This window comes from Colius striatus, chromosome 6 (genome assembly GCF_028858725.1).
Source record: "Colius striatus isolate bColStr4 chromosome 6, bColStr4.1.hap1, whole genome shotgun sequence".
In the NCBI taxonomy this organism is placed as follows: domain Eukaryota; kingdom Metazoa; phylum Chordata; class Aves; order Coliiformes; family Coliidae; genus Colius; species Colius striatus.
This window is the reverse complement of record NC_084764.1, coordinates 21470516-21497380: the sequence shown is the minus strand read 5'-3', so window position 1 is coordinate 21497380 and position 26865 is coordinate 21470516. Positions and strand designations below refer to the sequence as shown.

Genomic DNA, 26865 nt, shown 5'->3' with positions numbered 1-26865 from the left:
CAAGCCCGAGGCAACACAAAAGTGCAAGATGGAGTGTGAGCATTGGGTGGATCAATAGTTCAGAGTCTGTATGGAGCACTCTTCCTCGACTGAGCCCATTTCAGTCCTATCCTTCCTCTGCATGACAGTTCTCACTCCAGCAATCCAAAGGGTCAAAGCTGCAACTCCCTTCCCTTTGTCAGCTTTGGTCCTTATGCCTACATGGCTCTGCCCCTACCATTTCAGGAGCTTTCCTGACTGCAGTCCATACTCCATGATACATTGGTGCATCTCTCTTCAACACCTCTTCCCATCAGCCAGCACAGTCTCTCCCTCTTCCATTTGTTTTATCCCAGGGACTACAACACCTGACTCAATAAGGAAACCCATCCTGGTACATTTTCTCCAAAGGCTCATTCATGTGCCACCCCCAACATGTAGAGCATCACTTTCTACTCTGCTTGGTTCACATCTCAGATGGAGACCCACCTTCTGGCAACACTTCACAAGTATCACTATGTATGCACTTGCAGGTTACCAGGGAGGTGGGGAACAGGAAAAGCAGCAGGCCTGCCGTAAAGCCCTCCTGACCTCCCCTAGTTCTCAGCCCTGTGTCCTGCTGCAGATATTATTATTATTGCTGGACCATCTACAGGTCCTGGCAATGATCAAACAGCAAATGAAATGAGGTGCTATAGAATGACACAGCCACATCCTAGCTACTTCACCACAAGGAGCCTCCCTGCTGCTGCCCTTTGCCTTTAATCAGGCCACAGCTAGTCACCAAATCAACTCCCGCCGCTCCAAGCTCTTTCACCATCTCCTGCATGTCAGGGGCCAGAGCCCTCTCTTTACAGCTGTTCTCACAGCTGTGGGGCATCAGGTATCAGAGGCAACACAAGCAAATGTACACAGCTGTGAAGCAGGGGAAATAAAGTTGCCCTAAAATCCTGATCTGAGCAAGTATGGAGTTGTGACTTTGGGCCACGTCTGTATTGCTGTTCTCCTAGAAGTTCCGGGAAATTTTATGAAGTTTTGACTAAGCCTGTGGTAACAACACATTTGAGAAAGCTGAAGCAAAAGTATCCCTTGGGAGAGCTGCAAAGTGTGCAGAGCCCAAGTCCTTCATGTCCTGAGAAACCCTTTCAGGGCTGGCCACCCCCCCCTGCAGCCCCACAGCCTGGCTGAGCACTCACCCACCAGTGGAGCCTGGAAAGGCAAGACAAGTTTTTCCCCTGGAGGGGTTGAGGAGCTGACACAGGCTAAAGAACATCAGCAACAACCCTGGTCTTTATAGCCTGGTGGGCATTTCCCATCCCCTCATAACTTGATGGTGGGACGGGGAAGACAGAGGGTGAGAGGGAGAGCTGGAGGCAGAGGATTTAATCCTTTCCTTCACTGTTAACCCCACAGCCTCAATGTCACTGCCAGCTCCTGCTGCCTAGGGCAACAAGACCTCAAAAGCAATCCTAAGGCAAGACCCAGGGCAGGGTGGAGAGGAGCTTGGGTAAGCCAGAAGCCAAAGTCAACCAAACTGGGAACTTGGATTCACCATCAGACAAAACCCAGCAGCTCTCAGCACAAACGACCTGCTGCAAAGGGAATATTTTCCACACCCGCCCCCGCAGGGAAGCCAGCTGAACACGATAGACAAGTGCTCCCTAAATTGCCTTCAGCGCCAAAAGTCGACCGGGGGAGCTTTTCACCACTGATAAAGGAGGCTTTACCTAACCTGGCCGCTTTTGCATTATAACAGATAAGCAAGCACTTGCAGATCACGTTCCCCCAACTAAAACGATGCGCTGGTGGCATCCAGTAGTACAAGTTCCCAGAGCCAGCCCCAAAAAAGCTCCCGCCAGCAGGAATCCGGGAGACGTGGGTCCCTGCCGGCCCGACTGCTGGGGGCGGTGGGTGCCTGGCGAGAGCAGGGCTGCCTGTGCGCCCAGCCCCAACAGCTTAGCCAGCGCCCTTCCCAGCCCCAGCTGCGGGCGCAGCCCAGCCCGCCAGGGAAGGCTCTCATCTAGGGCAGGTCTGAGCCACCGTAACCGCGCAACAGAAACAGTCATCTCAAGTAGCTGTCTAGGCTACAAATATCACCACACGAGCAGTCTCACTAGCAGCTGTGGCGGGGGAGCAGCACAGGCAGCGGGGGGAGGCTGCTCTGCCCGCCAACACCCGCATCCCCACCGAAGCGCACAAACGAGGCAACGCTCTCGCCCGGAGGGAGAAAAGCCGTGGGGCCGCCTCAACGGCGGCCAAAGCGCCGGAGCTAAGCCCGGCTTCAGCCGTCCCTCGGACAGAGGCACCGGCCGCCCGAGTGCTAACGGCGCCTGACAGCCGCCTCTGGTCCCTCCCGGCCGCCCGCCAGCGCGTCCCCGCGGCCGCCCCCGCCTCTCCCGGCCGCGGCGGAGGCGGCTCCGGGCGGCTACCCGTAGTACCGGGTGGGAGCACGGGCGGCCGCTCCGCCTTGCCCGGGAGGAGATAAAGGGTCGAGCAGCCCCGGGGCGGGGGAGGTCGCCGGTGCCCGGGCAGCCGCCCAGCGGGAGCCGAAGGCAGGGCGGGATGGACGGGCCGAGCCGCCCGTCGGGGAGAGGCGTTCGGCCCGGCGGAGCAGCCCGCAGGGTCGGGGTTAGGGAGGGTCGACGGGAGCCACGGCCCCGACGGCGCCCGGCCCGGCTGCGCACTCACCTGGCTCGGCGGGTCGGGTCACAGCCCGCCCGCGCCCCCAGCCGCCCCACACCTTTAAGGACGGCAGCAGGAAGCGGCGCGGACCCGCCGCCGCCGCCGCCCCGGTGCCAGCCCCGCAGTGACCCTCGGGAACGGGCGGCCGCGTGCGGCGCCGGGCCGAGCCGGGCCGGGCCGCCCCTCCCCGCTTGCCCCGTCCCTCCCCTCCCCCGCCAGGAAGCGGACCATCCCCGCGGCCCCGGCCCAGATGAAAGCGGAGCGGGCCGGGGGTCACTTCCAAAGCTAAAGTGATAATGGCCATTGTCCCGCTGCCGCTGCACTTAAAGGGCCCGCCGCCTCCCTCCGCCCTGTCCCGCTGTGCCCCGCTGTGCCCCGGTGCTCCCGGCGCCACACCGCAGCCCCCAGCCTGTACGCTGCCCGGGCCTGCAGCCCCGCAGCGGGTACCGGAGCCCACTAGGGCTGCGGGTGGGAGCCGGGTGCCCGCGTGGTGCACCTCTTGCGTCCCACGGGGAGCAGGTAGGTCCCGAGTGGGTGTTGCTGCAGCCCGCAGGATTGGCACACCTGGGTGCATTTCCACCACCTCTTCCCACTCGCTCCTGGTGAAGCCACGGTCTTTGCTCTCTGCAGCTGTAACTAAGGGATAGTTATGCTTTCCTCATCCCTCCCTAAGTGGCACCCATCCTTCCGCCAGCAATGCAAAGCTGCTGGGACCCCTGGGCTCATAGGGCTTATGTTTGGCCTATGAACTTGGCTGTGCTGCCCTTCAAAATGTTCTGTGTCATGCACCCAAATGACCACGGCCTTTTCCCTGCCCTCAGCTCTGGGCAGCCTCCTGGACAGGCTTGCATCCACCTTCCCATGCCTGGGCCCTGCAGAGACCAGCTATCTGCCCTCCTGCCTCCCCAGCCTAATCTTGGGGCCGAGGTCCCTCTCCTTAACTCCCACTCACACAATGGGTTCATCCCATCCCTCGGGCGTCACGTGAAGCTGTGCAAACAGCCCTCACGCCAGGCACCTCACTCCAGTGTCGCTGAGCTGCCACCACCATGTCCTCTTCACAAGCCCAGAACCCCTAGAGCTTTCTCCAGAACCTGCCTCATCCCAAGCTACACCACTCCAAAACGAGTTCCAGAGGTCATCTGCTCTTGGTTTTGAGGGCTGGGTGTGTTTTAATGACTGGACACAGCTTGGTCAACAGGGAAAAGTTGGTCTCTTTGCCAATTGATCTCGGTGCTTTATGTCCCCTGGGTTGTGTAGCTCCAGTTGCAGGCAGTATCTTGTTTCCTACTGTCTAGCCTACCTTGGAGACCAGCCTAAAACCGCCACAACCTCCCCCCCATCTAGTAAGAGGCACAAAGTAACTCTCATTATCAGAGAGGGCAAGGGCTTCCTTCCCTGCATGCCACCACTCATGGGGAACCCCACTGCGGCACTCATTTCTGCTGCCACATTTGGCAACGAGAGGGCAAGCGGGCTCTTGGGGGTACCATATATGGGATTCTTGTGCAATTTGGGAAGAAAAGTAAACATGGACCTTTCAAACACGAAAAATGTGCCCAGCTCCCTCTCCTGCTGTCCTCTCTTTCACATTAGGCTGGTAACACAATCCTTGCAGTGCACAATCAAGGCACACCTTCAGTGCCCTGCACCCTACCTCCCCTAGAAGCACATACCCCAGAGCATTTTTTCCCACTTCCCTTGTCTCACATTTGAGCCCAGGCCTGGTGGGAGGTATGGGCTTCCTGGAAGCTGTGGACTGGCTGCTTGTGAGTCCTCCCAGCCTAGGCTGGGAGACAGCACCCCATCTGACACTGAACCCCAGTCTTCAGTGCTCACAGGGGTCACTTCACTGGACACAGAAAAGCTACAGTGCAAGAAGGAAGAAATATTTAAATTATTCCCCCCACCCTACCCCAGGAGCTTTTTTCTCCTTCAGGCAATCTTTCTCTCTCTAATGCCAGCTCCACTGTCACTATCAATATGGCCAGTCCTGGATTTTTTCCCCAGCAGGCTGGTGTTCATATCCACAGCTGTTGAGCTGCCCTTCTCATCCTTCATCCTTTTAACTTCTTTGGTTGCAAATGCAAAACGGTGCTCACAAGGCAGTGAGACACTGGTAAATGCCGGAGTCAGCAGGGTCAGTGATTAACATAGGAGCTGGAAAACACACAAAGAGACAGCCTGGGCAGTTCTGTTATGCAGATGACTGCACACACCGGCTTCCAGCATATAAACAAGTAGTTAGCATTTTTCTGTTCCTTGGTGGGGGACAAGAGTGCCTCCTGATTTGGTGCAGGATGCTTCACCATGATAGTGAGCTGTGCAGACCTTTTCAGTTTAGCTCTGTCTGCCGGCAGCTTTTCTGCCTGTTGTGCTTCCAACCTGCCTGCTGCAGCCCATCTTCCCTCAAACAAGGCTCAGAGCAAAGGCATCAAGATGTCCAGATGTGGGTCTCAGGGCACTACATTTCCAGCCACACTGGAGGGCAGGTTTTACTGCTCCAGGTTGGGGCATGGAGTCTTCTCCTAGGTCAAGAGCAATCTCCATGTTGAGCAGGTAAATTTCTCAGTGGTTTGAAGATCAAGAGGAACGGTGTCTCAAGGACCTGGTGCTGGACTCTTGTATATGGAAGTTTCCTCTGACTCTGTCACTGTAATGTGACAATGCCACACATGGGGACAATATCCGAATGGTCAGTTATCCTCCCCAGCAGGAAAGGTCCCCAGTCCCAACTCCACTCCTTCTTAGTGGACCTCCAGAGGGAAGGAATCAGAACACCCTACCCACTGCAGTGCTGTCCATGGCTGGACCAAAGGACACCACTCAGAAATGATGGGATGTGGCTGGAACAGCCAAATGCCAACTGGGACAGGCCAGACTGTGGACCAGTCTCCAAAGTCACCACTGGAACTAGTTATCCCAAACCATTCTGTCATCCACCTACAATCTGTAAATGGGCTAAATTGATGTGTCCATCCCCTTAAAGCTATTGTTGATGCCCTGTCTTCTGGAGTATTTTTCCCCGTATTTCACCCTCCAGAGTGCTGCAGAGTATGACTTCAAGTGCTGTCATCCCTCTGGGGAGTCAGGAGAGCTGGGACTAAGAGGCTGGTAGGGCTGAGAGCATGGGGGCTTCCAAGAGGTTCTTAAATGTTGTCTGTCTTGGCTGGGTTTCTCCCCTGTGTCTGGCATTGCTCCACGAGTAAAGAGCAATGGCCAGAGTTTGCAGCCTGGGTTGGCAAAAGAACTAGGGTTGCTGCAGCTGCAATCTGCTCACTAGTCTTAGAGGGAAGGAAGGCCAAGTGGTTCTGGTATGACTGTACCAAACAGGGACCTGGAAAACATGGAGTCCACCCCAATTTTTGTAGTAACTCGTTCCAACTGAATGACAGATGGTGTGTTCTGGTGTCCATATAGTCTGGTACTTCTCATTCACAGCCCTGAAACTGTCTCTGAACCCATTGCCTTGTGTTTGTGCTGTAGCCCTTGAAGGGATGCTCAGATAAACAGACTGCTGGACTCCAAGGAGAGGTCCTGTGAGACACCCTCCTGTCTGTGCATGCCCCAGGATGATGCTGGACACCAGCAGACAGAGGATTTTTTTTCAGTTCTGCTCACATCACACTGAGAGTCAGAGTGACAAACTACAAGAAGCTTTCAGCCAGGAGCAATGGAGCCGGAGTGATTGAATTACAGGAGAAGATGTGAGGTGCAAAATCTATTCAATGGTGCTGAAGTGAGAACTAGTGGGCAGGGACATCAACCTCAGTGAGCCCGAGCAGTTAACAGGCACAGGTTGCCTGACTGAGGGTAGAAGCACAGAGGGCAGAAGAATGTGGCCTGAACTTTCAGACAGCTTGGTGGCAAGGCCCAGCCAGGAGTTTCACCTCCCAAGGGATGCAGGGAGCTGGCCTGGTCACTAGGTCCCATCTTAGACAAGGGACTGGAAGCCCATAAGGCTCTCCCACACTCTGCTCAGGGTCATCTCACTTCCTCCAGCACCTCTCAGTGCCGCCTTCTTTCCCTGCTGTAAGAGAACATCCTGGGTCCTTGTGGAACCAGGGCACCACTGTGCTGTCTCCTGAGAGTCATCCAGAGTACACTGTCCCCCTCCTAATGGTATCTGCCTCCCAGTTCATCTTCTGGGTGAAGTTCAGGACTTACCAGCCTAACGTATCAGGAGTGTACAGGAGAGACAGGTCTTCCTGTCCCCTGCCCTGTGGTAGTGGAGCTCTGACAGTAGGTCCCATCCCTAATTGTCCACTGCTCAGCTCAGGGCTCTTTTCCCTTCTGGCTTCTGTCCAGCTCTTCCTTCTTGCTCTGAGAGGTGCGAGGGAAGGTTTGAACTTGATGTCAGCACTGTGCCCTTGCCTCTCAATGTTCCTCAAGGCTCCCAGGCATACAAGAGGGAATTAAATGTGAATCACCAAGAGCAGTACCACAGTGCTGGGCAAGGACCAGAAGTCTTGGCCGCATCCTGGGGTCTAGGCCATAGGTGGGAGAGGTGAGGGAAAGCCGGGAACCACGGGAGATTCAAAGTCAAGATCAAAGCATTTTCCTCTGGAGCCCTAACACTCTCCTTCCCTCCCACTTGCACATAAAAGCACTCTGCCCTCAGCAGGCTCTCCCATGGGGAGAGTGGGTGGAGGAGGGGGCTGCTTCCCCCCCTCGCTTTTCCTGTGTTACTAGTAACTCTTCTCAGAGGTGAAATGGTGAAAATCCTTCCACCCCTCCTCCCCCATGCCTGCTTCTTGCCCAGATCCAAAGGGCCAAAAGCCATTTCAATGACTGTGAGCTCAAGTCAGACCTGGCCTGCTTTGGGGTGTTACCAGTCAATGCCAGCACGGGGGAGATGCAGCAAGCAAAGCCTTTGAAGTGTACAGGAGAAAGACACTGTTAGAAGCAAAACAGGAGGAAGGAGGACTGAAAAGAAAGCAAAGCAGTTTGGCCCACAGGAGGGGGAAAGGCTAATTAAGACACATAGCGTAGAGGAGGAAAAGGCAGAATAATTAAGATATCACAGCAGGAGGCAGTCATGCAGCTCCATGGAGGCTTAAGCCAGCTCAGGGCCATTCCCACCCTCCCACCTCTATGGAGGTTTAAGTCATGCTCAGCGGTATTCCCACTCTCTGCTTCAGGCTGGCTTGGGACTAGGCGGGGGATTCTGACATGTTGCCGATCCAGGTGAAAATCAGCTGTTTTAATTCATACCCTAATACAGACAGAGCTGAAACTCAGGATAGTGAGTCTCTGTTACCCCTTCCTTACTAATGATCAGAGAGAGGCCTAAAGCTTAAGCTTGCGGGTGATCCCAAACTGAAGAAGCTGCAAGCTCCAGTGAAGACAGGCACATACAAAGAAGCTGGAGACTGGAAATAGGTAGGAAACAGTGGATTCAGTTTGGAAAACCTGGGAAGGTGGTATTCTCTTGCGGTGTGTCCTGACACAACATCACACAAACCCAGCAGCATTATGAAAGACCCGGGATGTGAAACCCAAGGGAAAGCAAGCTGCAGAGTCAAGGCTGCAGTTCTATGTTTCTTTTGGCAGTCATGGTAACTGCTGCTTGTTTCAGAGAGCACCCAGAGCCACTTTACGTCTCAAAGGCACTGCAAGATGGACCAGGCTGCTCTCTACATCTCAGCAATATACCCTCAGACAGAGAAAGACCACAGGGAAATGGCAGCAGAGAGGGGTGGTAGGGACCAGTGGGAGGCAGGGGCTGGGAGGCTGGAGGTGCAGGAAGGGCCAGACAGGGGTTTCCACCCCACAAGTCCGGGACGGAGAGAAAATGCATCAGAAGGCAGGCAGGGGAGGATGGGGGATGGGATGTTTCACACCTAGGGTGCAGGAGCAGATGGGGTTGGGGTTAAACACCACAAGGAATTAACTTGCATAGCCATACAGAACCCAGGATTTAGCAAGCCATGTCAGGCTCTCCCTTCCCTGGATCCAGGGCAGTCTGTTTAGTGATGGGTTACCAATGCAGAGGGGATTTCTCTTGGGTCTGTAGCTAGTCAGGGAGCTGAGATATGGCTCTGCAGTGTAAACAGAGCCATACAACCTTGTTCAAGTTGTGATTCCCCGGTCCTTTTCCAAGCCCTGCCCCCAGGCACACTCTGAAATGGCCATGGTGTTTGCTGGGGGAGAAATGTGAGAAGTGGAGCCCGAGTGCTGTAAAAGATGTAAATGTTTCAGTGCTCAGAGCAGCTCCCAGTGTCTAGGGCGCAGCCTTGGCTCCTTGGGGGAGGGGGGGAGGGAATATAGAGGCACCAAGAAGGCACTTCTCTTTTGTTCTTGATCTTGGCTGCCTTAGGAGTCGTCCCAGGAAAATTCCCAGAGCTGATTCACTAAAGGGAGCTCACAGCATGTGCTTCTGTTAGGTGGTGGTCGTGGAGTGACAGGCACAGGACAAAGAGCAGGGAGGAGGAAGAGGAAGGGTTTGGAATAGACAGTGTGGCTGTCTCATCTCTGTGTCAGATCCCCTGGTTCCCTTGGTGCTGGGAAGCCATTTCATCAGCAGAGGAAGGAAGGAGAGGAATACCCCCTCAGCATAAGGTGCGCATGGAAGCAAAGGAGTCAGTTCAGTCCTGGTAACCACTGACAAAGTGACACACACAATTGCCACAGCTGTAATACTGCACTGTGAAAGGATGTGACTGCCTAGGAGCAACCATCACCTAGGTCTGATGCAACAGCTGAGAAAAAAACCTGATCCTTTTAACATAAAAATTACTCATCGCTGAGGTCAGGTTTTCAGAGGGCTGATCTCTGCTCCCTGGAGCTTAACCTTTAGGTATGACTGATAGCATTGTGAATTCCAGCAGTAAAAGAGAGGAGAGAAGGGAGATGAGGGCAAAGAGAAAGAGACACTGCTTAGGGACAGGGCCGTTTGCCAAGAAAATAGACTGATATGTCTTCTTTCATCCCTGAGTGCATATACTCTGATTTTGTGTTTTAAAATGTCTGGACCTCTGAGCAGGTAGCAGCAGAGCAAAGATGAGGGAGATAAGGATCACCCAGTCACAGAATATTAGGAGTTGGAAGGGACCTTTACAGATCATCTAGTCCAAGCTCCCTGCCAAAGCAGGTCCACCTACATCAGATCACACAGGAACACATCCAGGTGGGTTTTGAAAACCTCCAGAGAAGGAGACTCTACACCCTCCCTGGGCAGCCTAAGGATGAAAGAAGAGAAAGAGGGCTAGAAGGCAGGGATCTGGTAGGAGAATGAAACTATGTAGCATATGGGAAAAGGGACCCATAGGGTATGTGCAGAGGCTCAAAGGCCTTTCAGAAGAAATGGTGTCAACAGGACAGTAGGTGTAAGGGATGGATGAGGAACGAAAGGACTCCAGCTCATCAGATCCCTCATATCTTATCATCAGACTCATGTAGAAATTTCCTCGTGCTGAAACATTTCATAACCCAGAGTTTGGGCGACTACCTGAATCTGCCAAAAAAAAACCCCCAAAACAAACACCACCTTGGTTTCCGTATTAGACTTGGGATCCCTGAGAAGCCAGAGAGTCAGTTCACTGACCCAGCCCCTTGCAGCGCTCCTGAAGCCCCTCTGCACCCTCCTCGGCCGGGGCTCGGCAGCGCCCCGCCGCCCCGGGGCAGGGAGCACACGCTGCCGGTCCCCATCGCGCCGGCCACTGTTGCCGTGTCCCGCGGTCCTGCCATCAGCGATCGCCGCACACAGCGGCGGCCGCCAGCTGCGCATCCTTTCAGAGCAACCCGAAACTCCACTGCCCGCCCCAAAGTAACCCAAACGTGCGGCAACCGGCCCTGCTCCGTCTTTCTCGCGGCCCCTGTGGCAAGCGGCAATTACCCCCCCGCCCCCGGGGACCATCCCAGAGGGCGCAGCTCGCGCTTGCCCAGCTCGTTCCTCTGGAGCAGAGGCGGCAAGGAGCGCTCTGCCCGTCCGTGCCGCCCGTGCGGCAGCTGGGGCCGCGCCGAGCCCCGCGGGGTCTCCGCCGAGCCGCCCGGCGCCGCCAGGGGGCGCGGTGCCCCGCGGGAGGAGCGGCGCCTGGACAGGGCGGGCGGCAGCTCCGCGTCACGCCGCGCCCGGAAGCGGCGGGCGGCACGGGGCCCTGCTGCGGCGGCGCTGCCCCGGCCCGGCCTGCCCCGGCCCGGCCTGCCCGCGCGGGCGGCGCCGAGCACATGCCCACCCAGGAGAGGTGATGAATATTCATGATGTAGGACCCGCGGGGGCGGGGCCTCGCCCGGGCGGGTCCCGACGGCGGCCGCCCGCTCCCCCGTGCGCCGATGGCGGGGTGCAGCGGCGGGGCGAGGGGCGCGGCGGCCGGCGGCCGGTGAGGGGAGGCCCGGCCCGGGGGGGGGGCGGGAGGGTCAGGCTCGGGGGTGCCTCTGCGAGGGGGAGGTGGCCCCCGCCGAGAGCTCACCGGCGGTCCCCGCGGCTCCCTGTGTTTCAGGCCCGGCGCCCGGCTCGACGGGCTGTTTCTGCGGCGGTTCCTGCGGCTGCAGGCCGTGCTCTTCCCTGGCTGGCCTGCCCCCAGCGCCCTCATGTTCTTGACGCTGCTCTGTGTGGCCTTGCTGGGTGAGCCCGGGGTGGTGGGGATGGGGGGCTGCAGCCCACCGCTGCTCCCTTCCCTCTGCCCCCTTTCCCGCCTTTGCTGTGCCACCACTGTCCTTCATCCCGTGTTTGTCTCTTTCTTCCAGAGCAGCTGATTATTTACCAGGTCGGTGTCATCCCCAGCCAGTACTATGAGGTCCTGGGGAACAAGGACTTCTCTGGGTTCAAAACACTGACTGCCGTTGCCCTGACTCTGATTGTAGTGAACTCCACGGTAAGACGGGCCAGAGGCGCCCATGTCCTGGGAGGGGGAAGGTAAACTGCCCACGACTCCTGGCACAATATTAGTGACAAAGAATCTAGGTCTGCCTGTGCCCCATTAGCTACCTATGTGTGGGATCACTGCTACAAACTGGTGGGGTTTTTTTCGTTTTGGGAAGTGCTTGTTCTTCTCGCTCATCTCTTTCTGTCTGTCTCCTTGCCCTCATTCCAGCTAAAAAGCTTCGACCAGTTTATCTGCAACATGATGTATGTGAGCTGGAGGAAGTCCCTCACCGAATACCTCCACAGCTGCTACTTCCAGGGCCAGGTCTACTACAGCCTGAATGTGCTGCGCGAGGACATCGATAACCCGTAGGCTGCCTGCCGCTTCTCTCTGCTGCGCGCTTGGCTTCTTGGGGGCTGCTCCATGCCTTTGCCTGACTTCTCTGTGTCTCTGGACAGGGGCTCGAGCCCTAGAAGCTTTTTACATCTAGGCACAAATAACTTCATCTGCACTGGGTGGGAGCTGATACCTGTTGGTGGGAGCTCCTGTGACTGCTGGTCATGATGATTTTAGGGGTAGGATGTTTGTGTTGCGAGGAAAATGGAGGTCTGGCAGAACAGGGATCTGGTGCCGCTTTAAAACAAGTTGAGCTCAACCTTTGACACTGAGTGTGATGTTCCAAAGGGCCTGTCTGGAGTCATAGAGAGCACTGCTGCTCCCTGCCTTCATGCAGCCAGAGCCTTAGGGTGGTCCCTGGTGTTCTTGTTGAACTTCAGCTACCAGAGTCTCCAAGTACAAAGTTTAGTTGCTAAGCTGGGTTTTTAATGGTTGTGCTAACCCATGGGAGCTACATTCAGGAAGGGCTTTGTTTTGCACTGCATGAGAGCTGCATTTCCCCTTTCCTGTTCCTAGGAAGGGAATATCAGCTGTGACTTCAAATATGAGAGAAGGGTGTACATTCTGTTCCTTGTTGCTTATTGGAGCCCACCCTGAGATCCCCTTCCAGTTTGCTTTGTGCACTGTCCTGCTCACTGCAGAGCTCCTGATCTGCCTGGGCTGTACAGCAAAGGCTGAACACCTCCCTTTCTCACGACTGCCTGCTGACCCTGCCCTTCCGGCCTGTCCTTACACACAGGACACTGCTGTCATACTTCCACACTTTGAAGAGCTAAAGATCCTACTTTAGACATCATGTGAGAGGTAGAGGCTTTTTTTTTTACCCCCTGCAGAGCTTAAAGAATTCATTATTAAACAGTTGCTGAAAAACTAGAAAGCAGAGGATAACTTCTTCCAAATTGTGTGGCTTTACAGAGTTGTTTTGAGACCTTAAGCTCTTCACACCAGGAAGGGGCATCTCTGGTCTGGTCACTGCACTGGTGTGCCATCTTCCACGTTGATGGCACCAGAGGAGACAAGCCCAGTGTCCCTGTGAGAAAAGACTGTCTTGCAGGGACTCCTAACTATTAATAGTGATGACTTCAAGGAACTGAAGCAGCCTCTGTACTTTTGCTGCCCAGTGCCCCTGGCTGCTTGTCGTTGCCCCTTGGTTGCACAGTATGTGGGGCTGTGTGGCTGCACAGTGAAATTGTGCTGGATGTGTCACATGTTTTCTGTCTATATTGTTTCTCAGCCTTACCTATTCCCTGGTGGTTTCTGCTGGTCCAGTGCTAAGAAACAGCCTAAGTAAGAGCAACCAGCTATGCACAGGGGGAGCTGCAGACCAGGAGGGGTCTTAGCTTAGGTCAAATAGCCCTACTAACAAACAGGAAGTTACAGCTTCATGATGCTGACGGACTTTCCAGCCACTGTCAGCATTGCTTCCCCCACCATTAAGTGTTCATTTATATTAGTGCTTTGCAGTGATGTGGAGTTGCAGGAAGAGGTTAAAAAGCTGTGTGTGTCACCAGTGCTTTCCAGGCAGTATAACACATTGTGGCCAGAAGCTCCTCCACACCTGTCTTTTCCTTTGAGGAGCAGAGGAAGAGGGAGGCCAGAGGCCCCTCACCACATGACTGTCCTCCTCAGGTTTATTTTTAACCAGGGAATGCGTTCACATTCTAGAGCGAAATGTGTGAGATAACTGGGTCAGTCTGCCCTGCAGCCACGGAGCCAGCTCTCCTGACCTTAGCACACCCAAGGTGTGGGATTGCTGCAGAGCATTTCTCATTGCCACCTGGCTTCTGCCCAAACATCCAGTCTTATTATTTAGTGTCTAGTTTGCTGCCACTAACAAAATTCTCTTTATTTTGCAACTCCCTGATGAGATTTTTTTCCCTGCACTGGGTACTTAGAGAATGAATCAGTGGGATGAAGTGACCTCCCATTATGTGGTGCAAACCAAACTGTGTGTTAGAGGCATGGTGTCATCCATCTAGAAGGAATGAAGAGTGGGATTTGAGTGACATACAAACACTTGTGGCTCCTAGCAGGCCGTTTGAGTTGATGTGCTGAGTTGATGTGTTATTATTGCATGTTGCTTAATAGCTTGTAAAAAGCAATATCCTGCTATGAGTCTATAGCATGACTTAAATTATAATTTTATGGGAACAGTTACAGTCAGAGGAAAGGGAAAATTATGACTGTAAGGTCAGTGAGGGTGAGAGCTGCCCCCAAATTAATTTTGTTGCTGTTCCTGGGCTGCAAAAGAGTTGAGAGATGAATGTCCTTGTGGTTGTATGTGCACTGCTGGCTAAGCAGGAGTCCAGCCTTGCTCTTCTTTCTGGACTCCAGCATTCACAGTTGCAGCCTTTCCCCTGTGATTACTGCATCAGGCCAAACCCCCCATCCACGGGCTCTGAGCAGATGAGGTGCTGAGGGAGGAAATGTGCAGACATCCTTTCTAATTACCCCAAGTGCAACTCCTGCTCAGCAGTGGAATGAGTGGGACTTGGGGGTTTGTCATCTGCATGCCTGCTGATGGTGGGGTGAGGAGGCTTGCTGCTCTGCTGCCTGCTCTTGTGACATGGTGATGGGTAGAAGCCCTCTCTCCCTCCCAAAGGGACCAACTGCTGTGGAAAGGTGGCTGTGATTGAAGTGTTTGCAAATACAGTAGTCAGAGCCTTGCCTGTGCCTGGCAGTGTCCTGGCAGCCTGAGATGCAGCACCAGTGCTGAAGGTTTGGGGAAGAGTCAGTAGATTTTGGTAGCACAGGGGTGAGTCCAGCAGAGCAATAAAGGATAAGGATGCAGAGATCTGTAGCACAAAGTTGGACAATGTTGTCGAAAATGGAGCAAGGGATTAATACAAGTAAGAGAGTGAAAGTAACAGCAGGAGGTGATCTTCCTGGGTTCATGGAAAGGCCCTTTGGCCTGATAGCGCATGAAAGTTGTCTCCTCAGGAGGAATGGGAGTTGTTCAGCTGCACTCAGTCCTAAGTTCAGACAGTGAAACAGCCTGGCTTGGGCCCTGTTAGGGAGTGAGTACTAATTCTTGCTCGTGGACATTGACCGTGTCAATGGCTGTTTGTGTTGAGCAGTGACCAGCGCATCAGCCAGGATGTGGAGAGGTTCTGCAAGCAACTCAGCTCCATGGCCAGCAAGCTCATCATCTCGCCCTTCACACTGGCCTACTACACATACCAGTGCTTCTACAGGTAAGGGCCTGACCCAGCCCTGCTTTCACACCTCTTCCTTTTGCTCTGTTTCTGGAGCCAGCCACCCACGTTACCACTCCCAGGCATGCATGTACATGTGGGTGAGCAGTTGCTGCACTCCAAAGGGAATTCTGCCTTGGGAATGCTGAAGTGTGCAGTGCTGGGCCCCAAACCTCTCTCAACACCATGAGAAGTGACAGTTGAGGGCACTGGCTGCTTGACCCAAGGGTGCTGGGGTGTCCTTTTGCTTGGATTATTAGCTGAGTTCTCTTTCTTCTCCTCTAGCACAGGCTGGCTGGGCCCAGTGAGCATCTTTGGGTATTTCATCATTGGAACAATGATCAACAAAGTATTGATGAGCCCAATTGTGTCTAAACTTGTGCAGCAGGAAAAACTGGAAGGGGATTTCAGGTGAGTCCTGGCACAGCAGCATTTTCAGTGCCTCTTATCAGCGCCTGTGAAAGCTGTGGTTCTGTCCCTGAGCAATGCTGAAGGAGCAGCTGCTGCCCTTGGCCCTGACGTCCCTACGCTTGGAGAGACCCATGCCATGCTGCCCCTAGGCCTTCACACCCCTTTCCCTGCCCTGTGTCGCAGCAGCACTGCCATTGGTTCAGTCTCCTGGTTTGGTCTCCAGGCTGCTTTGCTTGCTTTGTGCCTCTTTGTGCTGGTGCCTCTGCCAGGGCATTGAATGTGTTGAAGAAAACTGCACGTGGAACTTCCTTGTGTGGAGATGCACGTTCAGTGAACGGCATCTAGCGATAAAAATCAGGTTTCTGCTTCACTGCCACTTTCATGAAGTATCCAAATCAGCCCAGTCTTTCCATATGCTCTGTAACTCGTCTTCTCCGCTTCTCCTGCACGGTTGGCTGGGTGTGTGGCAGGAGCTTTGCAGCTTTCCATGGGCCTCAGGGCATCCAGGGACATCAGCAGAAGCTGCTTCAGCACAGAGAGCACAGAACAGAGCATTTGGTTGTAGTGATTCTCTATGGTGAAGATGCTGGGCTAGCAAACAGGAGGCCCCAGAGCTGAGATGATGTGCACAGAGAGTGGGACACTGAGCATACGGGCCACTGAGCTGGCCCAGAATGATGTCACCTTGTGCTAAGCCTTGATTTCTTGTGCCTTTTTGAGCCTATTGAGTATTTCTGTCAAGAGATGCTTCAGATGAGTGCTCTGACAGATGCAAGATGAGTTTCCTTTAGCAAGGATGTTGGCTATGTAAGTCAATGGGCATTTGTGCACAATCCTGATGGGGTTTTTTTTGTGTTGTCCAGGTTCAAGCATATGCAGATCCGTGTCAATGCAGAACCAGCTGCTTTCTACAGGTTAGTAGCATCATCTTGCTACATTGTTATAAGGATCCCCCCAGCTTGGGGCATCCTTGTACTCATGTATCACAGTGGAGTCCAAATGCTGTTGCAGCTGGAGCTTTCTGTCCCTTCCGTCCTGCTGCAGTGTCACAGAGCCCTGACGCCCTTCTCCTTTGCATTCTGCACATTGTCTGCAGAAATGCTGTACAGCAGCTGGAGACAACTATTTTTAATCTGCCTCCCTTCTAACATCCTGTGGTGGTTTAAGCCCAGGCAGCAGCTGAGCAGCATGCAGCCGCTCACTTGCTCCCTGCCCTGCTCAGGTGGGGAGGAGAGTCGGGAAGAAAAAGTAAAACTCATGGGTTGGGATAATAACAGTTAACTAACTAAAATGAAATAAAAGATAATAATAGCAACAACAATAATAAAATATGTAATAGTAATAATTGTAATGAGAAGGAATAGAACCAAAAAGAGAGAGAGAAATAATTAAAAAACAAACCAAGAAGTGCTGCCCAATGCAATCGCTGAGCAGCCGCTGACTGACGCCCGAGCAACGATCCACTCCTCCCCACCAGCTCCTCCCCAGTTTCTGTACTGGGCATGACATTCTGTGGTATGGAATAGCTCTTTGGCTAGTTGAGATGAGATCAGCTGTCCTGGCTGTGTTCCCTCCCACCTCCTTGTGCCCCCCAGCCCACTCACTGGCAGGGCAGGGTGAGAAGCAGCAAAGGCCTCGATGCTGTGTGAGCACTGCTCGGCAACAACCAAAACATTCCTTTGTTACCAGTGCTGTTCTCAGCACAAATCCAGAACACAGCCCTGTTCCAGCTACTAGGAAGAAAATTAGCTCTCTCCCAGCTGAAACCAGGACACATCCCAGAGGTCTGATACAGATTTGGTGCTGGGTTAGAGACCATTGCTGTTTTGCCCAGGCCTTCCCTGGAAGATTGCTTGAGGTCTCACTGCATCTTGTCAGGATATTCCTCTGGGCTGTTCTTGCAGGTTGCTTCTGGTCTCATGCTGCTGCTGTTCACCTGTGTGCCTTCTGTGGGTATGCTAGCTACTGCCTGCCCCCCTTACCTCTGCTCCTCCATCTCAGCCTGTGCCCCAGCCCTTCCAGTGCTATACTCTGCTCTCTGAGTTTGCTCAGTGCCATTTACGCCAGAGCGGAGCAGACAGTCGGCAGCCTGGCAACACCTCCCCACTTAGTGATGCCCTGAAGTTTGTTGAGCTGCTGCTTGGAGCCTTTAAGGTGTTTCTGAGAAGTGGCTAGAAACCAGGAAAAGTGCCACAATTTTACTATAGCTTTTGCTGGGGTGCCTGGTTGGTGGCAGGAGGTTATTGCTCCCCTCTCATCACGTGTCTTCCTTTGCCCTGTGTGTTGTGAAATCACACTTCTTCCAGGAATTTAAGCAAGCAGCAGCTGTCCTGTCTCTGACCTTCCCTAGCTGTGATCTGTATTTGGCTCCTTCGTGCTGCAATGACAGCATTTCAGGTGTTGTGGTGCTGTCCTCAAAGCGCTTTAATTCAAAATCACCTATTTTTATGAAGATTTATATCAACAGGTGTGAAACTGATTTAAATAACAGAAACCAGTCTTGGTTTGCAAGTTGACAAGTCTTGACAAGTTTGAGTTATTTCTTTGTGGGCTGTTGGACTTCTCTTGCTTGATGGTAATTTTTCTCAATGGAGAAGATAGACTAATGATATGTTCTTATTTAAGCTGCAGTACTTTTGCTCACTATTCTGATTTTTCTTATTCTATTACTAAGTAGAAAATAAGAAGTGAATTATTATACCAGCAAACAGTGTCTTACTTTGGCACAATTCATTAGTAGAAAAGCTTCAGTTCTTGGGAAAGTAGAATGTAATTGAATTGCACAAAACCAGGCATTTTCAGGATATCAATCTTGATTTAAAAGGTTTTTTTAACAAAGGTTGCATTCCTAGAATCCTCCAAGAGGTGGAACACGTGGCAAGTGGCTGGTTTTGATTGCCGGACTTCTCTAGCTCATAGAAGCTGTTGGATCTTGTCATCTTGCACCTGCCTAGCAAATGATTTGGTAAAAGAAGAAACAAAACCTGAGCACTGCCACCTTTTTACTTCTTTGGTTTTTAAGCCTTTGGGAAATTTGCTTTAAAAGTGAACTGAATGGAAGGAAAAGCTGAAACCAGTATAGCAATCTCATCTGGAAAAGAAATAATGATTCTGGTCCCTGGTGCCTTTCTTGGATATAAGTCCTCGTGTCCAAGGTTTGTTCCTCTATGAATACTCAGCAGCAAAGATTGCAGCTCGGGAACTGTCTGAGATAGGTTGTAGGGCAGTAATGCCAATCTGAATTATAATAATGTATTTTTGAGAAAGAAAATGTATTTTTCTAAGAACTGAGAATCTTTAGAACTGAGATTCTTCAAAAATCTTAGTACTTTTTGTGCATCACTGTCTGCTCGGGCCCTCATGACCCTCTCTGTTGCGTGGCCTGTGGGTGTGCACAGGGCCCAGGCTGAGCTGGGCGGCAGAAGCGAAGCCCTGTCTGCATTTTGCCACCTGAGGGCAGCGCAGCCTTTGCAAAGGAGCAGCAGAAGCCTCCTCATTTGTTGAGCCTGACGGGTTACAGCTGGGATCTACCTCCTTGCTGCTGGCTCAGCCTGGCCAATGAGCCCTGATGCTGCAGAGATCGCCCTGGGACAGATGGACTGTGGGGCAAGATGTGGCTGCACTGGGACTGTGCTGCTCGGGGCTTGTCCATGTTCCACTCCTCCCCAGTGGGGAGTGGGCAGCGGGGCACTGGGCTGCTGGCTGTACAGGACATGTTGGCTTCCTATCACCTGGCCTCGCCTCTTCCCTTTCCTTTCTGCCTCCAGCTATGTAGTGGAACCATCTCTCTCTTCCAACCAGGCTGTGTTTGGAAAGGGTGTTTGACCTTGGATATGCATTGCTCCAGGCTGGGGTCTCGCTGACAGTGTCAGACCTTGTCTCAGCTCCTCTTGTACACAACAGCAGCATCCATGGGCTCTGGGAGAGACTTGCAGGGTTGCTTGTTTCAGCCAGAGTTTCTTGATGAAGCTTTTTCAGGAAGGTGTTCTTGGCTGTTCACTTCCTGCACAAGAGAAAGCTTCTTGTTTGGAGGCTAAGGTGCCAGACCCTTTCCAAGCCTCAATCCTAAGGCCCAAGCTTTACCCTCATTGTGATGCTCCCGGGATGTCTGTGGCATGTTACAGTTTCCCTTCACAGGGCCGGGCGAGTGGAGCACATGCGCACAGACCGACGGCTGCAGAGCCTGCTGCAGACCCAGAAGGAGCTGATCAGCAAGGAACTGTGGCTATACAGTGAGTGGGGAGTTTGGGGGTGCAAAGTGAGCTGTGTGGTAGATCCATTGCAGTAGCCCATAGGTTTAGGAGCCTTCCTGCAAGAGCAGCAGTGCTGAGTTTTCTTCTTCCACCTTTTTCTGGTGTCTGAAAGCCCTGAGGGTGAATGGGGGTCCCTTCTGCACCTCCCACAGTCCTAAATGGGAATCCTATTGTGAAAAGGCCCCAGAGACAAAAATTGTGGAGGACTCATCTAAATCAGAGAATGCAAGCCTCAAAAGGGGAATCTGCAGGAATCTCTTTGTGGGACCTGTTCGTGGGCCAGGGAGAGTGAAGCGCTTGAGTTTTGGGGAAGAAGACTTATATGTGATTGGGGGGCTGTGGAAAATTGTTTCCTACAGAGCCTGTCCCTTGAGCATAGTTTCTTATGAAAATCTCCTTTCTCCTATTGTCACTGGGTCCAGGTTTGAACATTAAGTGCCCACTATTAAGACAGCTCTTCCTCATCTCACTAGCATAGTGAGCTTCTGGGCAACGTAAGGGAGGGATAGCCCTGAACACAGGTGTCTCTCTGGGAGTTTGAGGCTTTTCTGCCTGTCCTGTGCTCCAATACAGACTTTATGGCCAGCCATCTCACTCCCGAGCTTCCTTTTTACCCTTGCTTCTGATTCTTGTGAGTCAGCCAGGCCACTGAAGAGTAGAAATAAGCAAGCAAAGTGGGTTTTTGTGCCACGGTGGTCCCTGAGTTAGGTGTCTGAAGGATGTTTCTCTGCTCAGGGACTTGCCCCAAAGTGCTCTTTGCTTGGCAAATGTATTTTCACCCTTGTGCTTGTGCTGTCCTGCTAAATGGGTTCTGCCACTGTGGCACATTGTGAAGGGCTGAGACAAGACCATAGGTTTTCCTCTGACTGGGCTCATGAGCTGCACTGGAGCCTGGCTGGGACAGAGATCCCCACCCTAACTCACTGTCTTCTCTCAATGTGGTTCTGCTCAGTTGGGATCAACACCTTTGACTACCTGGGCAGCATTCTGAGCTACGTGGTCATTGCCATTCCCATCTTTTCTGGTGTCTACAGTGACCTGAGCCCATCAGAACTCAGTGCCCTCGTCAGCAAGGTGAGCTGAGGGTGATCTCCCAGAGCCTGTTGTGGAGAGTGAGTGAGCACTGAGGGTGGAGGATGCATCTGTGCTGGTGGCACTGGGGCTCAGTAACCGCAGGTTAGACTGTCCTTGCCCATACTGGCGTGGAAAGAGGAGCTTGGAGCCAGCTGGTGTATGATTAACCTGGGGGTGGGAGTTGTCAAGGACACATCTATGTAAGTGTTTCCTAACTCAGACCTCTGCATCTGAAAAAAGCAGGTCAGAAGGCGTCTGGCTTTCAGCAGTGTGAGTGGGGACTGGATCTATGCAGAGCTGCACTGGGCTGCTGCCTGCAGGGTGCTTGAGTTCTTCCTGATGCAGCTCATTGCCCCATACTCAGACTGGCCAGTGGTAGGGAGAGCAGAGCTCAGAGCAGCTCAGTTGTTGCTGCAGGTTGAGCCATGCTGCCCTGAGCCATGCTGGGCACTGGGGCTGGGCTGGTGGCGTGGGTCTCCCTGGGCAGGCGTGCTGGGCCGCGGGCTGGCCAGCAGGCACTCTCCAAACACTGTCCCTGGCTGCCAGGAGATGCATCCACTCAGCAAAAACTGCTGTACTGAGCAAGGAAGTCCCGCTGCATCCAAACATAGGCATCTTTTCCTTCGCTCCCATTGCCTTGGGTGACTTCATCCCATCCTGCTGGGTCTGCTGATGTGTCCAAATGTCTGGACTCCTTGGCTGCCTCCTTGCAGCCACTGGGGAAGGGGCAGTGCCCCAGCTCAGCACTGACTGTTGCTCTGGCATGTGATTTCTCCCCAGAATGCCTTTGTTTCCATCTACCTCATCAGCTGCTTCAGCCAGCTCATAGATCTCTCCAGCACTATGACTGATGTAGCTGGCTACACACATAGGTGAGCTGCTCTGTGGGCAAGTCTCTGTGGGCAAGTCTCTGTAGGGAAGTGAAGTATGGATCAAGACTCTGCCCAGGTCTGTGCTAAGTAAATAAGAAACAGTTGCTTGAGAGCAAACACAAACAATTTTGCATATTAGGAGGAGGCTACTGGAGTTGTCCCTGGCATCTATGCAACCTTTTGTTTGACTAGGATTGGTGAACTGCAAGAGACCTTGCTGAGCCTTGGCAGAAGGAAAAAAGAAAGCTCAGAAGCCAAAGCCAGCTGGGATTTGGATGGGTGAGTCTCCTCTCAGCAACTCTCTGGCTTGCTTACATGCCAGAGTGTGGGCCTGTCACGGGATGGAGGTAGCCCTTGGTGCCACAGCCTATTGTAAGCAGTTGATTGGAGCAGGCAGTGCTCATCACACTGATTTGTCGTTCCTGGGGTGCGTTGAGCAGGGCCACAGTCACAGAGGCACAGGAGGTCTAAAGTGCCTGACTTTTACCAGTCTCAGCATTATCGCTTACTCCCAGATCTCTCCTCCTTTGTCTTGGTGTTGGACCAGCAGCCATTCTGAGGAGGACTCGGTGCCAAGGGACACAGCTTTCCTTCTGGAGCATGTGACACTCTCAGTGCCATCCTCTGGCAAGCTGCTCATCAAGGACTTGAGTCTCAGGATCTCAGAAGGAAACAGTGTGATGATTGTGGGGAACACTGGCACAGGGAAGACATCTCTCCTGAGAGCCCTTGGAGGCCTCTGGGAAAGCACACGGGGTAAGCACTGCTGCTCGCCACAGCTTTCTCCTTCCTGATGTTGGGATGCCCTGCATGTGGATGGTGGCAGTGTAGGGCTGTGAGGCCTGTGCCACCATGTGGGGGTGAATGTGACACTGATGCTTTGGAGCAGCTCATCTCTGGCACATAACTCTGCTCTGGCACTCATGTCTTTGCCCTGGCTTGCAAATAGACCCTTTCTGGGATTTGTTGGCTGCTTCATGGGGCAGAAGTGCACAGGGGCAGTGGGAAGCTGCTGGCTGGCCTTGCAGCTTTGGCAGTAACATGTCTCTGTGCAGGGAGCATCAAGATGCAGACGTGCTTTGGTCCCCGGGGAGTGGTGTTCTTGCCCCAGCGGCCCTTCTTTACCGACGGCAGCCTGCGCGAACAGGTGAGCCCCAGGGCTGCCCCTGCTCCCAGCCCTGCTCCTGCCCTGGCAGCCTGTGTGCTGCAGAAAGGCCTGCAAGAGGGAGGATGTCTGTAGCCGCTCCTTCCCTCATGCCTCACTTCATGCCACTACCGTTGCTCCTCCGATGGACTGTGTCCAGCTGCCTCTGATGTGGCTTCTTTTGCTCTGTTGAACAGGTGATCTATCCCCTGAAGGAGATCTATCCAGTTTCAGGTGTGTGGAAATTCATTAGAGCAATTAGCCAGCCCTGTGGTGTCAGCTCCCTGTCCTGTACCCAGTGCAGGTTCTCCCCTGCCATGCCCCATCAGCAGCACTCATCCGTTTCACTTTCATTACTCTCTGCTTTTCCCTGGAAAATTTACCTTGGTGTAGGTCAGCTCTGTGCTCTCTCCCAAAAGAGAGGGAACATATTCTGTTGATGCAGCGAGGACAAGCTGGCCATGCTCTGCATGTTTTGCTATATGTGTGGTCTGTGTGGAGGCATCTTGCTGTTGGAACACGTCTGATCTGTCTGGTACAACTGCCCTTGGGAAAACTATGTTTGCCTTCATCTCATTTTCCACCCATTTCCATCTTCCGCTGATCCCTGTGGCCTGGCTGTGTTCATCTGTGACCGGGAACCGAGCCAAGCCTCAGGTGTGTCTGTGAGCCCAGCTACCTCAGGCATGGATAACATTTTGAAGGAAGGTCAGTCTTTGGGAGCTCTCTGCCAAAGCCCAGGTCCTTATAATTAAGTGGTCGTGTCACATCAGCTACACTGCACCTCAGGAGACCCTCTAGTCCTGCCCCACCAACTCCTTCCTTCTGTGGCCTCAGCACACATTCCCTCTGCTTATGCTTTACTGCCTTCTCCTCAAGGGTCTGCAGATGATGAGAGAATTGTGCGATTCCTGGAGCTGACTGGACTGGTGAGTCCCAGGAGTGCTGCTGCTTTCTTTTCTGGTGCTGCCAGTGAGGGAAGAAGGGATGAGGTTTTGTGGCAGCACAGCATGGCTCTGTGCCAGATACATGTGGGGACGTGGCCTGTAGTAGGACAGGCTGGGGAGGAGGGATATGGAGCAACTTCAGCTCAAGTGGGAAAAGAGGGAGTAGCAGGAAAGGGATGGTTATGTACAGGGCCGTGGGCTGACAGTGCTGGGATCTGTGTTCACAAGTCTGCTATGCTCCCTGCAGACCGATCTGCTGGCCAGGGCTGGAGGACTGGATGAACAGGTGGACTGGAACTGGTAAGGGCGTGAATCTGGGTGGTCCCTGTGGCTAGGGACCAGATGCCATTGCTGCTGGACCTAGGAACGTCTGTGTTCAGCTGTGTTGTGTGAGAGGTGGGCACGTTGTGTGGGAGGTGGGCAGTGTACAGGAGGAAGACCTTTATAGGCATCATTACCAACAATCATCAGCCTCAGGAGCTGCAGAGCCAGTCCTAGCGTGGAGTAGGGCATGAGAAACACACAGGGAAAGTTGCTTGCTGGAGTCTCTGATACCGACAACCAGCAAACAGGCTCTTTTGCTGTGGGACGTTTTGAATCTTGACCCTGCTGCAGGTATGACATCCTGTCCCCAGGCGAGATGCAGAGGCTCTCGTTTGCACGGCTCTTCTACCTCCAGCCAAAATATGCAGGTGAGTGAGTGTGAAAGAAAAGAGGTGTGGAAAAAAAAAGGCAGGACCCTCTTTGTAAAGAGAAGCTGGTACAGAGACAGCTCATGAGACCCCTTCTTTGCTAGGAATATGCTTCGTCTTGGCTGTTATTTCAGCAGCCATAGTGCACAGAGGAATCACAGAATCTTAAGTGTTGGAAAGGACCTTGAAAGATCATCTAATCTGTCTCTATGGAGGGTGGTGAATCAAGAGGCATTGTCAAGAGACAATCTCTCCTTAGGAAACTAGTGGTTAATGTTCTTGGTCCAGGTCCAATGGCACCTGAGGAAGCCCCCTCTGAGCATGTTTGCCAGTTGCTGTGTAAAGAGGTGTGCACTGGGGAACATGGCATCAGCTGCCAGGTCTGAGGCCTGTGAACTCCTCTATGGTTTTGGAAGCAAGGTGGGAATTTTATCTGGAACACAGCAACGGAAGATGAGTGGTGGGAGAAATGGTTCTGAGATCATAGAAGCTGCTCCCATGAGCAGATGGGTCTAATTCCTTTGCACCACTAGGTTGCTAGTGACTGAGGGGGCTGTTGGAGAATTTGTCACAAGAGCCAGGGTAGGTGTGGGTGAACAGAGACAGCATCAGTAGCAAGTAGCCATGCATATTTTGCTGCCCCTGAAGCCTGTGGCACGGATCAGTGCTGTCTGGGCAGAGGAACCTGCAGATTGCAAACTAAAAGCTGTAGAGATGAGGTAAACCGAGTTGAATGTATCTGCTCCGGATCTGTGGTATTTACCTTTAAGTGAGAGGAAGGTAGCTCAGTCCGTGCTGGACCCCTGAGGTGGGATTTGGACTTGGAGGGGGGCGGTGCAGGCACAGGGCCTGCCCTGGGGTGGCATTAGGGGAATGAGGTGGTGCCCAATGCCTGTTGAGGAAGAGGAATGAGGTGAATGGCACTGTCTGGGTGGATTCAAAGCCTTGTGGGGAAGGGCAACTTCCCCAGTTGACTTACACCAGCTTTGACAGGAAAATCAGGGTTCTTGGGCTTCTCCTCACTTGCTTTCTGCAGATGCTCTTGGTGATTTCAGGTGAATATGCTTACCACTTTTCTCTCAGTACTAGATGAAGCCACTAGTGCCCTGACAGAAGAGGTGGAGCATGAGCTATACCGTGTGTGCCTTCAGCTGGGAATGACACTGATCAGCGTGGGACACAGGGCCAGCCTGGAAAAGGTGAGATGGGAGACAGCGCTCCACACCTTCCTGGTGGTGGCAAGACAAGGGAGGTGGAGAGAGTCCCTGAGGAGCAGAGGGGAGTGACTGAGGCTGGAGAGCCTCACAGGGATGACAGCACCCTCGTAGAGACAACCCTCAATCGCTATGTTACTGAATTACAGTTCCACAGCTGGATTTTGAAGCTTCATGGGGAGGGAAGATGGGAGCTAACTCGATGTGAGAAGATGAAGCATCTCCCAGATGGGGAAGGTTTCTGAGAAGCATGCCCTTGTCTGGCCTGCCACCGACCCTACACACATATGGGACAGCTCTCAACAGCAGACAAACCAGCAGCTCTCAACAAGTCATTCATCTGATGCAAGACCAGTTACAGATTTTGCTGATGGACACGTAGCCAGGTCTGAACTCGTGGGGTTCTGCAAGGAACAGATGCATCTATGCCATCCTTCTCCCAGTCCCCTTCTCATGTCTCACTGTCAGGGGGGTAAGGGCTGAGCTGCTAGGCTGCCCAAAGAGAAGGTGCTGCCTCATGGGCTTTGTAAAAGCAGTAGCTGGAGGAATTTCCACTCTTCCAGGATGCAGTGGTGCAAGGCTAGGATGCAGCCTCCTGTTCTGCCTTCTGTGCCTTACTGGGGCCTCTGTCTCTTTGATACACAGCTCTCCAGAGCAGACTTCTGTACCTGTGTCTCTGTTGAGGATTGTGTTCCCCAGCAGGAGCCAAGGGATGCACTGTAAGGGGCGGGGAAGCTGGCACAGATAAGGGATGTGTCTCTGCTCTCCTTATGACACAGGGCTACATATCAAATGAACATTTTTATATTAAAATTTGGGGCCTGTTTTCCAATGATTTTTATGGAGAAGCATCAGTATTTGTTGACCAGACAGCTGTATCGTTTCCTTCTGGGGTTTGCTTTCGAGGAGACGTTTGTATGTTGGTAATAGTCCTGGACTAGGCTATTGCTGAAGAGCAGAGCAGGGATAGGAGTAACAGGTATGTTATGGGGGGCTGGGCGTCCTGCTCTGCTGCTCCCTCCACAGCCACTGCAAGGTACAAGGGACACCAAGAAAGCCTTTTGGCCCTTTGCTTTTAGGAGAGCAACAGAGCTCACCTCCCCTTACTGTTCTGCCCATGATGAGTCACGCTGTCTCCCCTGCCTCCCATAGGTGTGTGGAGGTGGGGATTTGGAGGGTCTCTGTGTTGTGGAGAGGTCA

At 53.1% G+C, this 26865-nt stretch overlaps 1 protein-coding gene across 5 annotated transcripts; it reads left to right on the top strand.

Moving 5' to 3' along the window:
• The first annotated feature begins 10785 nt into the window (after window positions 1-10785).
• On the top strand, window positions 10786-26484 carry ABCD4 (ATP binding cassette subfamily D member 4). Of its 5 annotated transcripts, none has more exons than XM_061998445.1 (19): window positions 10786-10847; window positions 11103-11227; window positions 11350-11477; window positions 11697-11836; window positions 14942-15058; window positions 15344-15469; window positions 16333-16383; window positions 19607-19701; window positions 20675-20796; window positions 21577-21668; window positions 21861-21947; window positions 22219-22424; window positions 22724-22815; window positions 23010-23046; window positions 23692-23741; window positions 24007-24059; window positions 24375-24451; window positions 25535-25650; window positions 25815-26484. In XM_061998445.1, the coding sequence occupies exons 1-19, from the start codon at window positions 10831-10833 to the stop codon at window positions 25908-25910; spliced, it is 1827 nt and encodes a 608-aa protein (XP_061854429.1). In that variant the 5' UTR covers window positions 10786-10830; the 3' UTR covers window positions 25911-26484. The 5 variants fall into 5 exon arrangements, with proteins under 5 accessions (XP_061854429.1, XP_061854430.1, XP_061854428.1 ...); XM_061998446.1 differs by having other exon boundaries at window positions 22216-22424; window positions 25541-25650; XM_061998444.1 differs by having other exon boundaries at window positions 22216-22424.
• Window positions 26485-26865: the final 381 nt, after the last annotated feature.